The sequence below is a fragment of the Emydura macquarii genome, unplaced genomic scaffold (genome assembly GCF_026122565.2).
Source record: "Emydura macquarii macquarii isolate MOO-44397 ecotype Brisbane River unplaced genomic scaffold, CSIRO-AGI_Emac_v2 contig_3240, whole genome shotgun sequence".
Lineage (NCBI taxonomy): Eukaryota > Metazoa > Chordata > Testudines > Chelidae > Emydura > Emydura macquarii.
The window spans coordinates 635,218-651,522 of NW_027133377.1; the positions used below are offsets into that span (position 1 = coordinate 635,218).

General features: G+C 36.9%; 1 protein-coding gene across 4 annotated transcripts in view; it reads left to right on the forward strand.

The window, feature by feature from the left end:
- The window catches only part of BMAL1 (basic helix-loop-helix ARNT like 1), an 87,674-nt gene that overhangs the window by 52,821 nt on the left and 18,548 nt on the right, over positions 1-16,305 (forward strand). For all 4 annotated transcript variants that reach the window (XM_067532058.1, XM_067532060.1, XM_067532057.1 and 1 more), the window contains 9 exons: positions 656-735; positions 1,988-2,080; positions 4,212-4,329; positions 7,140-7,289; positions 8,770-9,016; positions 11,706-11,812; positions 12,237-12,387; positions 13,049-13,137; positions 15,365-15,473. In XM_067532058.1, the coding sequence (XP_067388159.1) occupies positions 656-735; positions 1,988-2,080; positions 4,212-4,329; positions 7,140-7,289; positions 8,770-9,016; positions 11,706-11,812; positions 12,237-12,387; positions 13,049-13,137; positions 15,365-15,473 (1,144 nt within the window). The remainder of the gene's footprint in view (positions 1-655; positions 736-1,987; positions 2,081-4,211; positions 4,330-7,139; positions 7,290-8,769; positions 9,017-11,705; positions 11,813-12,236; positions 12,388-13,048; positions 13,138-15,364; positions 15,474-16,305) is intronic.

Below are 16,305 nucleotides of genomic sequence, written 5' to 3' on the forward strand. Positions count from 1 at the left end.
AAAATTACACTAGAACGAGTACAACATGGGTGACATGACAGCATTGGAAGCTGCCTCATCTGTAGAAGTGGATGGTAGTTCATTCTCAATGCTTATTCAAATCCTTGGCCTCTGCTGAAATTGAGCACTAAGAATTGGATAGAGATCACCAATTCATTTCACATATGAGTACCCACATATGAGTACCCATCAGATAGTAATGATTTTCAGTCACTGTTGACCAGGGTCTAGATTCAGGAAACTATTTAGAGGTGGAAAACATCAGTCCCTTTAATAATTTATCAGTTTTTGTTCTATTGTGGAGAGCAGACTTGGACAGAACACAGCCCAACGTGTGGAAAACACTTGTGTAGAGAGGAATATTCTTATTCCTCAAAGGATTATTGATCTTTGGAATTACTGCCTGTTCTTGTCTTCAGTGTGTACTTTGGTATTTTTCCAGCCAGTGTTCATTCTTTCCTGGGTTGTCTTCAGCTGGATTCCACTTGATGTAAAAGATACTTGCAATTAGAACAAAGCTGGAAAAAAACATGAGGGAGCATCAAAAAGCACTGAAGGAAAAGTGTTTATAAACAAGAGTATATTCATATATACTAGTTGGATATATATTAAGTTTATTGAAATTGTATATTCATTTATTTCTTTTTTCTCTAAGGTGCCACAAACCCATATACAGAAGCAAACTACAAACCTGCTTTTCTGTCAGATGATGAATTAAAACATCTTATTCTCAGGGTAGGTTTCAACTTAGAAATGCTAAATTTAAAACTTTGATTTTAAAAAATGTATCAATTTAATTCTCATGAAAAGAAAGGCTTAATAGTTATGAATATAATAGCCAGATCTGTGATACATCTTGAAATATGTAGTCTTAATTTTTGAAGCTAATGAACACCTGCAAGTTCACTCTGAAGTCAGTGAAATTTGAGGATGCTCAAAACCTCTGAAAATCAAGCCACAAGTGTCAAATTGAGCCCCTAAAAATGGAGGGATCAAAAATAAGTGGCCAGTTGAAAATATTTTCACATAAAATAATTTTGACATAAAAGCATCACCGCACCTAGTCATCAGGATTTTCAGTTGTTCGGTTAATTAAGTTAGAAGTAAGTAAATGAACACCATTGTTTCCAACTCATTTCTTATTGGCTTATTGCCTTTTTTATAGAAAAAAACAGCCATCATTTGATATGATTTTCAGTGTATAATCAGTTGATGCATAAAAGTCATAACTAAGGTTGCTGAGTAAACAACATACAGAAGTATTTTAGCTGATTGTAAAAATAAAATCTATATACTTACCAGCACTTTGAAAACATAAACCACAGCCTTTTTGTTCTAGTACTTAAGCACAGATTTAAACATTGATTTAATAGGCTTGCAGTGCTTCGGAAATCTCATTTAAATGACCAAATACAGTATATGCAGGACTGAGTTATTTAAAGAGTTCTGTGTCTTGTATGAATTTACAGAGTTAGGGCCTGATTGCCACAAATGCTTATGTACATGAGTCTCCTTGAATTAAGTGGAACTATTCACATATATAGAAATGTATGCAGGATCTGGGCCATACTTAGTTTGTAAGAGAAGTCAAATGAATTTAAAATTAAATAAATATAGGTCAAACACAAGAGGATTAGTAATTGACTTTTTTTTTAAATTAATTTTAGGAATTACTAAATGTACAACTATAATATTACATGACAAGAATTTAAAGGCAATTTCAGTAGTAGAAAAAAGCTAAAGAAGCTTTTTTCTACTACTGAAATTGCCTTTAAATTCTTGTCCTTGGTAAAGAAAATAGTGCCAAAAAATCTAATTCCAAGTGCAAAAGGATTTTTAAGGTTTTATCATAATTTTATACTTTTGTTTGTTAATTCAATTATTTTTATAAATGTAAAGATATTAATGGTACAAAGGTAATTAAATGCTAAAACATATCATTGTCTTTTTAAAATAAGGTAATAATTTAAATATCTTTCCTAATTAGGCAGCAGATGGATTTCTGTTTGTTGTGGGCTGTGACAGAGGGAAGATACTGTTTGTTTCAGAATCTGTCTTCAAGATCCTCAACTATAGTCAGGTATTGTTCTGTATCTTGGGAATGGGCAGACCTCAAGAGATTGAAAGGTTTTGTTTGGATACACATCCAAACTTTAGAGTATTTATCTGAAATGTCTGTGTTTGAGTCTGGAATTATTGCAAAAACAGGCTAATTTGCCAGATTTACAATATTTTCTGGTTTCTGCTGGATTAGAAAAAAAATTCCTTTAGTAATACTGCTTCTGGTGTCAGCTGTACCCAAGGAATGCAGAGGAATATCTACTCTACTTCACCACTTACAAAATTATCTGATTGTTTTTGTTTTGTTTGGCCTCTAAAAAAGGCTTAGGATATCAAAGTGCCTATCAGACTTAGGCTCCAATGTCATTTTTGAAAATGGTACTTTGGCTCTTAAGTCAGACACTTTTGAAAATTTTACCCTTGTTCTGGAAAATGTTTCTATTTAGTTCCTGTTTTATCTAAGTTGATTGCCCTTCCCTTCTTGTTAATTAAAATAAAGTCATGTAAGGTTTGTATTGAGAGTCAACTTTTGCCATCAGGCAACAGCAACCCTCTATGTAAATAATGTTGCATTTAAATCAGTTTACTAACAAATCACAATGGATTTGAGTTCTATAGTAGTTTGATAATTAATCATAATAATATTATAATACTATAATAATAATTAGCTCATTAATGATCTGGAGGATGGGGTGGATTGCACCCTCAGCAAGTTTGCACATGACACTAAGCTGAGGAGGCATAGGATACAGAGTAACTAGACAAATTGGAAGATGGGCCTCAAAAAATTGGATGAGGTTCAATAAGGACAAGTTCAGAGTCCTGCACTTAGGACGGAAGAATCCCATGCATTGCTACAGACTGGGAACTGACTGGCTAGGCAGTAGTTCTGCAGAAAAGGACCTGAGGGGTCACAGTGAACAAGAAGCTAGATATGAGTCAACAGTGTGCCCTTATTGCCAAGAAGGCTAACGGCATATTGGGCTGCATTAGTTGGAACATTGCCAGCAGATTGAGGGAAGTGATTATTCCCCTCTATTCAGCACTGATGAGGCCACATTTGGAGTATTGTGTCCAGTTTTGGGCCCCCCCACTACAGAAAGGATGTGGAAAAATTAGAAAGAGTCCATTGGAGGGCAACAAAAATGATTAGAGGGCCGGAGCATGTGATTTATGAGGAGAGGCTGAGGGAACTGGGCTTGTTTAATCTGCAGAAGAGAAGGGTGAGGGGGGATTTGATAGCAGCCTTTAGCTTCCTGAAAGGGGGTTCCAGGGAGGATGGAACTAGGCTGTTCTCAGTGGTAGTAGATGACAGAACAAGGAGCAATGGTCTCAAGTTGCAGTGGGGGAGGTCTAGGTTGGATATTAGAACAAACTTTTTCACTTGGAGGATGGTGAAGCACTGGAATGGGTTACCTAAAGAGGTGGTGGAATCTCCATTTTTAGAGGTTTTTAAGGTGCAGCTTGACAAAGCCCTGGCTGGGATGATTTAGTTGGGGTTGGTCCTGCTTTGAGCAGGGGGTTAGACTAGATGACCTCCTCAGGTCCCTTCCAACCCTAATCTTCTATGATAGGGAAAAGAAAAATACCAGGATTATATAAGTTGATGTTCACTGGAGCAGTTTGGGGAGAGTGATTTAAATACAGGTGAGATTTGACAATATGTGGAATCTGACCAAAGTAGAAATTACTCCTATGCTATCATCAATTGGACAAGTTATACCTACAAAATGATCAGCATAATCATATCAAAGACAGGTTTAATGTACACTTTAACACAAGGCTTGACTTTTACCAAATTTCTTGTCATGTAACTACCATCCTTAGTTTTCTTTATTGTTAAAATTGTATAAACGTCAAAATTTAAATAAAAAATAATACTCTTTTGGCCAGCTTTTAGTTCAGAGTACATATTCTAAAAGCTTAGGAGACATGATTCTGTTTTAATTGTGATTTTACGATGAATATTTGGTATATAATTGGGAATAAACTTTTTCAGGGAAAAAGAGGCCCTATCTCTGGCTGTAATAGACCAAACAGGCTGTCATTGTAGACTGACAAAGTGACTCTCTTTAAAACTTATTCTATATTTCCCAAATTTTAACACATGTATTTATTTTAACTTCTGACTTAATATTCCATATCTACAGAATGATCTGATTGGTCAGAGTTTGTTTGACTACCTTCATCCTAAAGATATTGCCAAAGTTAAGGAGCAGCTCTCTTCTTCTGAGACTGCACCACGAGAAAGGCTCATAGATGCAAAAAGTGAGTATTTGTTTCCTTGAAATGTTAGTGCATCTCAAACTTAATATATATTTTTATCATCTCCTTTTTTTAATACCAGGTACATCAATTAGATGCTGGTTAATACTGTTCACTTCCTTAGTGCCTTCCAATCAAGGTTATCAAAATATTAACGTTTACAAATACTAATGAATTAATTAATTCTTACAAAAGAAATGCATTAAATGAGTATTTTCCCCATTTTACAAATGAAAAGTCTTGAGGTACAGAGAGCTCAAGGTCATACAAGAAGTCTTTTTGTTGACTTCCTTTCCTGTAGTTTTAACTACAAGACCATTCTTCCTCAAGCATTGTGGATACAGGTCATTATTAATCTTTCTGACAGACCTCTCAAAGGGTTTTGGAGGATGTGGTGATTGGGAGACTATTAGATTCAATCTTCATTAAAACACATTTTGCAGTCAGGATGATCTTGATGATAATACAGCCTAAAATTTTCCTTTTCTTAATCTGTTCACATTACCTGTTTAGGTATAGGTGCTTTTAACCAGCTAGTTTATATAACTTGCTCATGGTCTAAATGCCAGCTTAAAATGTAGCATCAAATAATTGCCCAGAAAAGGGGAGAAATGCATATTCAAGGAAACGAGTTTACTGCCATTAAGACCTTGTTTTTGCTAAGAAAAATGATGTGTTCTTATCTCATGTTGGTAAACTTGAGTTAACTAACGAGGTAAAATCTAGCAAAGACAAGGCAGTCAGAAGTTAGCAGATTGAGTTGAATGCTATGGCAGAAACTAGGGTTCACGTGAACCTGCTAACTCATGTGAAAGCTACAGACTATCTTTTCTTTGCTAGGATTTTACCTCATGCTAGTTAACTAGAGGTAAGAACACACCCTTTGTCCTATTGAAGGTGCACCCTGTGTGTGGTGCTGGGATGGTGTAATTAAACAGTGTGGATGATTTGTTTATTCCTTATTGACTAGAAGCTCTTTTTGAGGGGGAATGTATTCCGGAGTAATGCTGAAACAACTCTGCGACAGGGAGTAAGGAGAAAAGGAGTGTTTCAAATATTTTAGATCTTTTTAAAATGGCTTGTGACTGTTTGAAGTGGCTTGTTTCTTGGGAAGAATAAGAAACTGGCAATATAAATAACATTTAGTCAAGTTACATTATCTGACTACACTATCTATCATTTTATATGGTTAAAGTTACCTCAACTTGTTGGCAGCTAGTGAACAGTGTGTTTGCTTATGCAGCAATGTGTGGCCAGTGAGTTAGGAAGCTACTACTAACCTTGGCTGTCCTCTTTTGCAGATTGGAAATCCTTGTAATGGAAGAATGGCAGGAAGCTGTGGCTTCTTGCACTTGGCAGGGTAGTATGAACTATGATCCTAGGCCTATGGCTTTTTGGGATAAGTAGTTTAATGACCATTTTCTTGTAGCATTTTGTGATTTGGCTAATTTTTAAGAAAGTTGTTTTATTAAACAAAGTTTTATATTTAAAAGTGGTGATCTAGTCTTTTTGCAACACATATAAATTCACTAGGGCGCTTTCTGAGTATGGGGTCTTAATTTGATCCCTTGCATGTAAATTATCTTTGGTGTGTTTAATTGTGGTGTTTTGCACACACAAAATTGCAGGTGTAGATTTAGAAGCCACTTATGAAAATTTGACCAAGGAAGTCTATGTTCCTCTCAAGCACATGCATAAATAACTTCTGTGGTTGCAGGATCAAGGCCAATGATTTTTGTGAGGCAGAAAGATACTCACATGCTTAAATGTGTGCAAGATCATGCTGACCCATTGAAAATGTTATATATCCTGAGTATTTTACTTTTGAAAGTGAGAGAGGGAGCTTTTGGACCTCTTAATATTCTACAATTTTCAAATCATTTAAAGGTATCTGATACTATGTACATCATATACCACTTTAAAACCCCCATTTAAACATAAAAACATGCAAATTATGACAAAGTCTGGGCTTATAATTTGCTTGACAAACTTCACCTGTGAAGTGTCAAGTCCCCAAATTCCTGGAGTAGCCACTAACAGTAACCCGGGATTAACGGTATGCACTGGCAAACATTGGAACACCATGTGTGATGTTAACATCTCACATTATCAGGATCTTAGCCTGTGTATTATCTTGAAATGTGGTGCTAGGACCTCTAAAGGCCACATTCAGCTTTGGTGTAAGCAGATGCAACTCCAATGACATTAAAAGAGTTATTCCTGTTTGCACTAAACTCTCAAATAAGGAATCCCAAATGCCATACATGTCTTGTAAATTTACCACAGGTCCTATTAATGATTTGTAGCATTTTGGCTAACTGCACAGTTACAGAGTTCAAAGGAATAACAAAATCTATTGTAAAGAAAATGTAGATTTTTGCAATATAATTCTCTGATTTCCATATTTGGGACCCCTTAATCCTAGGTTGGTGTTCTGACATCCATTTGACAGTGAGTGGGCACACTAGTAAATTATCCAACCATGGATTTTTTTTTATTTCATTTTTTTGCTGTCTGCTTGGCTGGTTAACACATCTTCCAACAATAAGAAACATACAGCAACAAAATAGCCCTTCTTTAACTTCTGGAGGAGCAAGAAATGCTTGGGTCACCTCTGTGTGAATCCCAGTAACCCAGCATTTGATATAATTAATTAAAAATCAATTCTAGATGCCATGAAATTCTTACGAGTTTGCTGAGCACACTACTCTCCCCTCAGAGAGCTTACTAAAATAACTGGGGAGTTGAGAATATAGTAAACCTTGTCTTTATTAAAATTAATTTAACTGAGTTTAATTTTTTGTTTCATGCAGCTGGACTTCCTGTTAAAACAGATATAACGCCTGGGCCATCACGACTTTGTTCTGGAGCAAGACGTTCCTTCTTTTGTAGGATGAAATGCAACAGACCTTCAGTGAAAGTAGAAGACAAGGATTTTCCTTCTACCTGCTCAAAGAAGAAAGGTAATATTTGTACATTTTATTAAATATCATTGTGGTTTTACAGTTATTTTCTCTGTACTGTTGCTGTATGAAACATCTACCAGAGCAACAAGAGTAACTGTCAGATAAAACACAAAACAACCATCAGTTAGTTATAGAGAATGTATGTATAGAGCTGCTCAGGTTTTACTGCAGTCGTCACTGCTGCTGCTGCATGAAGAGTTTGTCTTTTACTCTTTTGTTCTCTTTATAGCTCCCTAAAAGTGGACGAAAAAGAAATGTTATTAGTGGATAAGGCAAAATCCTGCTCTCTAAAGTATGCCTGGCTTTAGTTGAAATTGATGGTAGCTGCGTGCATTTATTTGGGGTCTGCATTTGCCTGAAAGCCATAAGCTTCATAGCTAATGGTTCTGAAACACCTAGGGACTAGATTCACAAAGGTACTTAGGTACCTCACTGCCTCTTTGGGTATCCAAGTCCAACATTTAGGAACTGATGTTCTCAAAACCACCACTCAGCAGCTACCTAACCCTGTAGATGTCTAAAGTCCCCGTGGTACCCAAATTTCCTCTGATAGGCATGTGCAAAGCTGCCTAGGTCCTGATGCTGCCCAGCTGCTAACAGGCTGGTTGGAACCCTCACTGATGCTTAAGCCGCAGGGGCATTCTCAAACTAAGTGTCGCCCTGGCCAGTGCCCCAGTTGGGCCCAACCCAGGGCTTTGCACATACTTTCCTTGGGCAAGGTCAGGTAGTGGGCCAATGGTAAAATCAAGTAGAACCCATATATCGTGTTGTGTATATATAATACATACAGTACATATATCTGTCTTATGTGCTGATCATTTTGCCTCAATGTGAACCTGATCTCCAACCAAAGTGCATCAGATGAAATTATTCAGTATATATACACCTGTCTTCAATTAATATATTTTAAAAGATGTGACAATTTCTTTCTAGCAAAAGGTAACAGATGCTGCTTTCAATTAAAAACCTGTGCACAGAATGCCAGTATATATTCTGAGGGACATTGCCATTTAATTGAAAACCACTTTTCTGTAATTGTTGTTTTGTAGCTTCTGAAAATTTAAAACTGAAATATTTCACTTTCAGATTTTATTTTCCTCCATTGTTTATGCATCTGCATCCTGATTTGTTTTGTTCTATATGAGCTAATAATTATTAATGAAGAAGCTCATAGTGTGACTTAAAATTGCAATTTTATATCATTTGCAGGAAAATGCAAAATCGATATTGACTGCAATTGTTGAACTATCAGAATGGGTTTCGATATTAGCAGTGATATCACAATGGTAAATTTCACACTAAACTTTTTTCTAACATGCAGTATGCATTGATATATACCTCTTCTGCATTTGTTTGAGTGTGCAGCAGCTTGGTTTTCCATGATAGAAGGAGAAGCACTGCAAATTAGCAGACTTGATTGAGGGCCAAATTTATTTGAAGGCAATGCTGATGATCTTAACCTTCTTTTCTTTTACAGCAGACCGCAAAAGCTTTTGCACTATCCATAGCACAGGATATTTAAAAAGCTGGCCACCGACAAAAATGGGACTAGATGAAGATAATGAGCCAGATAATGAAGGCTGCAACTTAAGCTGTCTTGTTGCAATTGGACGGTTGCATCCGCATGTAGTTCCTCAACCAATCAATGGCGAGATCAGGGTTAAACCTACAGAATATGTCTCTCGATATGCTATAGATGGGAAGTTTGTTTTTGTAGATCAGAGGTAAGAATAATTTTGGTAATTTTCTTGGTAACTAGAGTAGTTGTGACATGCTGATACTTGTTACATAGCCTGATAAATTATTGTTCAAGAGAGCCATTGTATCAATATGAAAATAAAATAGTAAATTATAACTTTTCTAGTGTGCTTTATAAATAGTAATCACAAACTACTTTCATGTAGAGATAATTCCAATGAGATTCAATTATAAATTATTTATGCCTTCATATTATACACTACTGACCCATTAAGAGTCTAATGAAAGCAAAATTGCAGTGTACTTTTTTAAAAAACAAAATAATACAAGGGCTGGGAACTTCAGTTCAGAGCTGGAGCAACAGAGTTTCTGTTTAATCGTGCTGGGGAAAGTGACCCTTATATGCAAACCTCAAGATGAATTTATTTTTATTTAAAATTCAAACATTTAAAGATAAATGGAATAACATTTTTCTCAAAGTTGAATTCTGTTCTGCAGATGCTGGTTAGAAATTTCTGTATGAAATGATCTAAGGAGATATACTGTAGTCATATTTTATGTTAAAGAATATGTTTAAAGTTAAGGATGTGCTTTAAAGTGCTCTGCTGAATTAGTGCATTAATAGGGAATCTCTCATAAATCACTCTGGTATAGAGTTTAAAAGAATAATAATCTGAAAGTATCAGAATTTTTAAAACAGAAACTATCTGCAATACTTAAGCAAAAATTACATAAATTGCTGTGGTATCAGCAGTGTGTTTTGGTTTTCTTCCTTCTTAGTTTTTAGTTTCAGTCATGTTCCTATGTTTAGTTTTTGTTCACAATTTGTCTTAGAGCATGGGTTGTCAATCTAGGGGTCAAAGACAGCTCCAGGGAAACTACTTTCTATTTCTTTAGAGCTAAATGAGAAAGAGGGGTCTTGAAACTTATTTCTGACATGAGATCATGGCATGAAAAAGGTTGAGAATCACTATCCTAGAATGTTTGCTTTTATTTCCTTATCTTCTCCAATATTCAAAGCTGGAAAAGATGGAAGGGATTCACTAGCATGTAGAAACTCTATATAAACATATAGCAGATATATTATAAAATCAGTGATGCACTTTTCTGTTCTTTTTCTTGTGTTTTTTTAAGTGAATTGCTTTATTATGCCTGTAGCTCAACTGAAAATAGTTGGCACAGCTTCTGGTTTTCCAGAGTTATCTACAGTACAGCTGCTAAAGCAGATGGCATCCAGTGACCTACCAATGTAAAACTATTCACACACAAGTAATTTCCATGCTAATGCCAGGAGTATAGTATTATGCATTCAGTTCTCTGTGTTGTAAGGAGTGTTTATAATGTAGAGTTTCTAGAGCAATACATAGAAAAATTAGAGGACCATCTTGGAAGTTGCTGTGCACTCTGGTTCAGATCCAGAAAAGAAGTTAAGCACAAGTTGAATCAGGACAAGGGTGCTCAGCACATTGCAAGATTCAGTCCTTAATCTGTAGTCCTGTGACATTCAGGAATCTATTATTCTGCACAAGCATAGAACATTTAAAAAAAAATACTTCCATCATGCATTAGGGTTTATGTGCATGGCATTGACCCAAAGCTTAGAATATATAGAGATCCTTGTTATTGGAGTATCAAACCCAGAAATCCCTAACCCTCTCTCCAAGCACTCCAGGATCCTACTATGTTAATTCTGAAGATTTCTGATGAGGAAGCAAAAATGGGTTGGCTCTGAAGAAAAAATTCTGGTGAAACCAAAGCCTTTTATAATGTCACACATTCCTATATTCTGGTCTGATTATAGTGGTAGTAAAGATTTACAGTCAGGTATCTCAGTGCTAAATCAGTCAAATTATATCCTTCCCATTTCCTTCTTTACTTTTTCTGGTTTTTTCCACAGTTGTCTTTTGCTCCTCTTTTAGGCCTTTCAACAAAGAATGGAAAACAGTCCTATCTAAAACACTAATATTGACAAAAGCAAGCTTTATGACACGACAGAATCCTGGGTACAAAAAGGAAGAAAACAGATTTTAGAACTCTAGGAACCTGAACGCTCTTGTTAAAATATTGTTTTCGGTGTTGTTGTAGCCATGTTGGTCCCAGGATATGAGAGAGACAAAGTGGGTGAGGTAATATCTTTTATTGGATCAGCTTCTGTGAGTGAAAGAGGCAAGCTTCCGAGCTACATAGAGCTATTCTTCAAGTCCAGACTTGAGGAAGAGCACTGTGTGGCTTGAAAGCTTGTCTCTCTCACCAACAGAAGTTGGTCCAATAAAAGATACTACTTCACCCACATGGTATCTTTTGTTAAAATGGCATTTTGTGCCTTCAGCCTTCCTCAGTACCATGTGGCCTGTTACTAGAAGGCTTTAGCCAATTCTAAATACTCCAAATTAGAATTTACATCCAAGCTTGGTAATTGGAAGTGTTCTTGCATCTGTAAATGACACATCAGAATACACTATTTAAGAGAAAGCTATTGGTATTGTGTATTTGTTGGTTTTTGGTTTTGTTTTGTTTTTAGCTTTTTTCAAAATTAAGATACAAATTTTAAAAACTTCCAATTTCTCCCATAAGTTAAAACAATATATTCTACAATTCTGTTTTATAACTGACTAGGGTATGGGTACATTTTAATAATACTGATGTACCGTTTTTTTTTTTTTGTTTGTTTTTTTTTTAATGTGCTGTTGGTTTTGGTTTTTGGTTTTTTTTTAGGGCGACGGCCATTCTGGCATACTTACCACAGGAACTTCTAGGCACTTCATGTTATGAATATTTTCATCAAGATGATATCGGACATCTTGCAGAATGTCATAGACAAGGTAAAATGATTTATAATTCAACTTTAAGAATTTAAATTTTAAGGTTTTGGTTTCAACAAGTCATAATAGTCAAAATATATATTAGTCTTCCTGATATGTCACACAAAAATAACTTAAAGGGGTAATAGGTTTTTTCAGGTTGGCAAACATTAGATTTTTCTTGCATGAGAAGGACTTTATTTTATATGCACTGACCAGTAAATATACTAAGCTAAAGTTAAATTAGTATGAAGTCTTCTAATTTGCACTTCAAGTACAGAGATAAAAAAGGGTATTAGAAACAGTGCTGTTCTCCTCACCAAAAAAAATAAATAAATAAAAGGCAAATGAAGCTGGGAGGATTTGAATCAGATCTCTACTCTTCATGTATTCAGTTTGCTGTTCTGAAAAACTAGGGTTGTTCCTTATGTCTCTCTATTTTTAGTTTTACAGACAAGAGAAAAAATTACAACTAATTGTTACAAATTTAAAATAAAAGATGGCTCTTTTATTACCTTGAGGAGTCGCTGGTTCAGTTTCATGAACCCTTGGACCAAAGAAGTAGAATACATCGTCTCAACAAATACAGTTGTTTCGTAAGTATTTTCTTCTAATAGGTGCCACTTGGACATCAGAAATGTAATCCTGCTTCAGGTTTAAGATTGTGGGAATTGCTCTAAAAATGTGTACACATCTTATATTACATTAAGCGTATGAGCTTAATAATGGCTAGTCTTATAACAAAAGGAATGAAATCTAGAAATTAGCTGACCTCTTATTACAGCTTGTATAAATCTAAATATATCACTTTACAGATTATGACATTGGGGCCAGAACCCAGGTGCATTGCTTTATACTCATGGAGCCCCCATTTTCCTCTCTGGAGCTGTGTGAGGATGCAGGAGTGTGCCCCTGCCCAACTAATTGTCTGATCAGATCCTGGATCAGTTGCTCTCCCCTGTTAAGAGAAAAGCAGTTTGGGCTCAATAATGCATGCTTGATGAGTCATAACGGTTTTTGTTTTTCTTTTAGTATTGTTTTTAATATATTATGCAGCTATTGCTACCTAATGTGTCCTACTTATTGATTTATATAGCCCTGGTATGTGAGCCATTCACTATGGTTACCTCAATGGTGATGATGAAATTTGTCTTATAAATCACAAACGTTGACATTTCCCCCTTATAACATGCTATGTATGTTTACCACTTACAGCTATTTTATCACTGTTTCTTCCTGTTGATTTAAAACCCTCAGCACCAACGTACTTGATGGTGGAGATGCAGCTTTTCCGCAACTTGCAGCATCTCCGCACAGCATGGACAGTGTACTCCAGGCCGGAGAAGGTAACTACAGCACAGTGAGAAACTTGCACCTGTTAGACAGCAATCATTAGTAGACTTGCTGTGGTTACTGAATTAACCTGGTGTGCTCAGTTAGTTTCTGTTGTCCACCCAAGATTATTAATCGTTTGGAAGACAATAGGTTTACACTGTACTTAACATCCATAAATTCCAACAAGGCCCCTGCCCCAGTGAGCTTAAATCTAATTTAGATAGAAACAATACAAATAGTGACTGAGGTGCAAGAGTGAGTGCAAGCACTCAGAGGGGATCGGTGATGGAAGGCTGTAAGGAGAGACTAGGAGGAGAGGAAAGGTATTTGCTGCATGAGGAAAGGCTGCTCCAGCATAGGTCACTTAAAAAAAAAAGACACCTGTTCTGATCCCGAGTTGTGGCTGTGGGCAAGGAGCACTTAATGCAACTCAGCTTAATCCTTAGCATCCCCAATCCTATCTTTAAACTCTCCTACACTAGCAGCAGGGATAGGAGGTGTGGTGACATAAGAGCTGCTACTGTGACTGCTACCGTGATTCCCCTGTTCTGGGGAAATTCTATAGTAGCCGGCTAAAGTGGCTTTACAATGGTTTTGTAATACTAGAGCAGCACAAATCTGCCCCGAAAGTATTGAAAAATGAGGCCCACAATGTCAAAAATAGGGGAAATTGACCACTAAGGCGAGAGGATTGGCCAAGAATGTATGACCTGTGAGGTGGTGTGGAAAGGAACAGGAGCTGATATGTAGACAAGGATGTGGTTCTGTCTGCATTTAATTGGTAGTGTTTGGGATCTTTGAAGATGAAAGGCAGTATATAAGAATCTTTATTATATAAAAATCTGTAATAAAAATTATTTTTCTTCTTAGATTACAAAAATACTACTATTAGAAAACATGCAGCAAAATATTTCAGATGGAACAAGTTGAGGCAGCTTTAGCATGGGTTTATGCATTTAGGTTTGGGCCAGCAGTAGTTGGTGCTGGGACCCAGTGCACAGGATTGCAGCACCACTCAAGTTTGATCCACTTACCCCTCCATCATGATGGAGGGGCAGCCAGTCCAAATTTAAGGGAGTGTCCTTGTGTCCTGGCACATGGGGTCTCAGTGCCATTCAGAATTTGTGTGGAGAATGACTTGCTCACCCAGGCTGGGCCCAGATCCCACCATCAGCACCACTGGCATTATTGTGCCAGGCCTGAGGCAACTCATCAAGCCAAGAGCCCAAAGGTAGAAGTGGGATTGGAGATACCACTCCCACTGGCAGCAGGCCTAGAGCTAAGGGAGAGGCAGGACTGGGAGCGGTCCCTTGGCTCGTCCTCACAGGGAAGATAGTGGCTCCACAGTTCTGGGCCCGCTCTGCTCCTCCCACCCCTTTATTGAGTTCAGAAGTGATTTGTAAGGCTGACTTTAAGGACCTGATCCTGCAAGAAGTTGAGCTCTCTCATTTCCATTGACTTCAACCCAAAGGGTTCCTGAGGAGGTTGCTAGGTCTGGATATGAATGGTTAACGCAGAAGACCATTAACAATTGCACACAATCTACACTCTATCACTTCCTTATTATTTTAGTTCATTTTCTGTGCAGTCCTTCCTCTCCTTTCTTCATTGTGCCCTGGAATAGAGCAAACTCCTGGCTTCCCCATAAGTGCTATTCAAGTGCCAAGTCTGTATTAGAATAACAAAAAGCAATTTTAAACCACAAGAACATAATGTTCAGGTCTCCTGTTACTTTTTACTCCCTTGTCAGACATTTGCAGTTACCCAAATGGGCTTGATTTAAATGTTTAGAAGGTAACTATGAATTATCCTGTTGGTGGTGGTGGTCTGCTGCTAAATTCTGACAGGTTAGTACTGTGCCTAGTGTATGTCGGGAACCAATCCTTCCTCCCCCTGACTGAAGTGTGTATAGACAGCAGATGAACAGCTAATATTAATCAATTAAGTATTCAACACTAAAAGTTTGAGCAAAGCATACCCAGCTGGGCTGGACCAGCTCACTCATTTGGCAAGCTCTTGGCTGTCATAGATGTATCATTAGATACACAACTCCTGAATCTGAGCTGCATCTCCCAAGAGGTATCTCCCAAGATTTACACCCATAATGTTCTGGGCCCAGCCCTCAACATAAATTAGACAAGCTATGGTGCCTCCTCTCCTCCCATACCCTTTAAAAACCTTGCATAATATCTTTCCCTTATGTGTGTTTGATCTTACAAGTATTGTTCCATATTTTAGGTGGCCCAAAAAGGACCCATCCTACAGTTCCTGGTATTCCAGGTGGAACAAGAGCTGGGGCAGGGAAAATAGGTAGAATGATCGCTGAGGAAATCATGGAGATTCATAGGTGAGAGAAACTGGTATTCTGCTCTAACTTAATAGATATATATTTTTTTTAAAGGTAAAGTAAGAAATGCCCTACCTTTTTTATTTTCATTAGCATCAAGTATTACTATGTGGTTGCTGTCTAGTGGGAATTTTCTACTACAGTGAAACATTATCTGTAATAGGAGTACTGTGACATGGTCAAAACAGAAATGACAGCATCACTGAGAAATATAATTTTCTGTCATTTTTCAGTTTGTTTATTCTTAGGCTTAGTCTTTTTAGAGTAATCTGTGTACATGATTACTGTAATAATCTATTTACAAGTCACTGTGATAATTTTAACAACCTTGGAAGAGGCAGAAAGAGAGAAGCTAACAGTGGCAGAGTTTCACTCTGGAGCAAGATCAATGAAGAAAATAGTCTGGAAAATGAGTTTCACAGGCATAAAGTGTGTGGCCCCTAAATGCCAAAGAATGTTGAATAGGTACCAAGAAGTTAAGATTAATAGGGAACCCGCAGCAGAACCGGGAGTACTAGGACCAAATGTACAGGTGACTTATCAATTGATGTAAGTTATACTCAGAATCCCTTAAATTAGTTAGGCTCTATTAGACCTACCCATGATCACTTACTGGTATGTAATAAAACCTAAATTGGTGTAACTTGCACATCAGTGAGCTGGAAGAAGGATACATTAAAGTAGAGAGAACTTTAACACACAACTTGTTACGTATTTCTCCTGTTAGTTAATTTTCATTCCTCTTTTCTGGTTCCTTGATGCATTATACCTGTTTAGAGCTAAATTTAAAGGCTAGTCTAGAGTTAGTGTAAATGGGGTCACAGTTAATGTA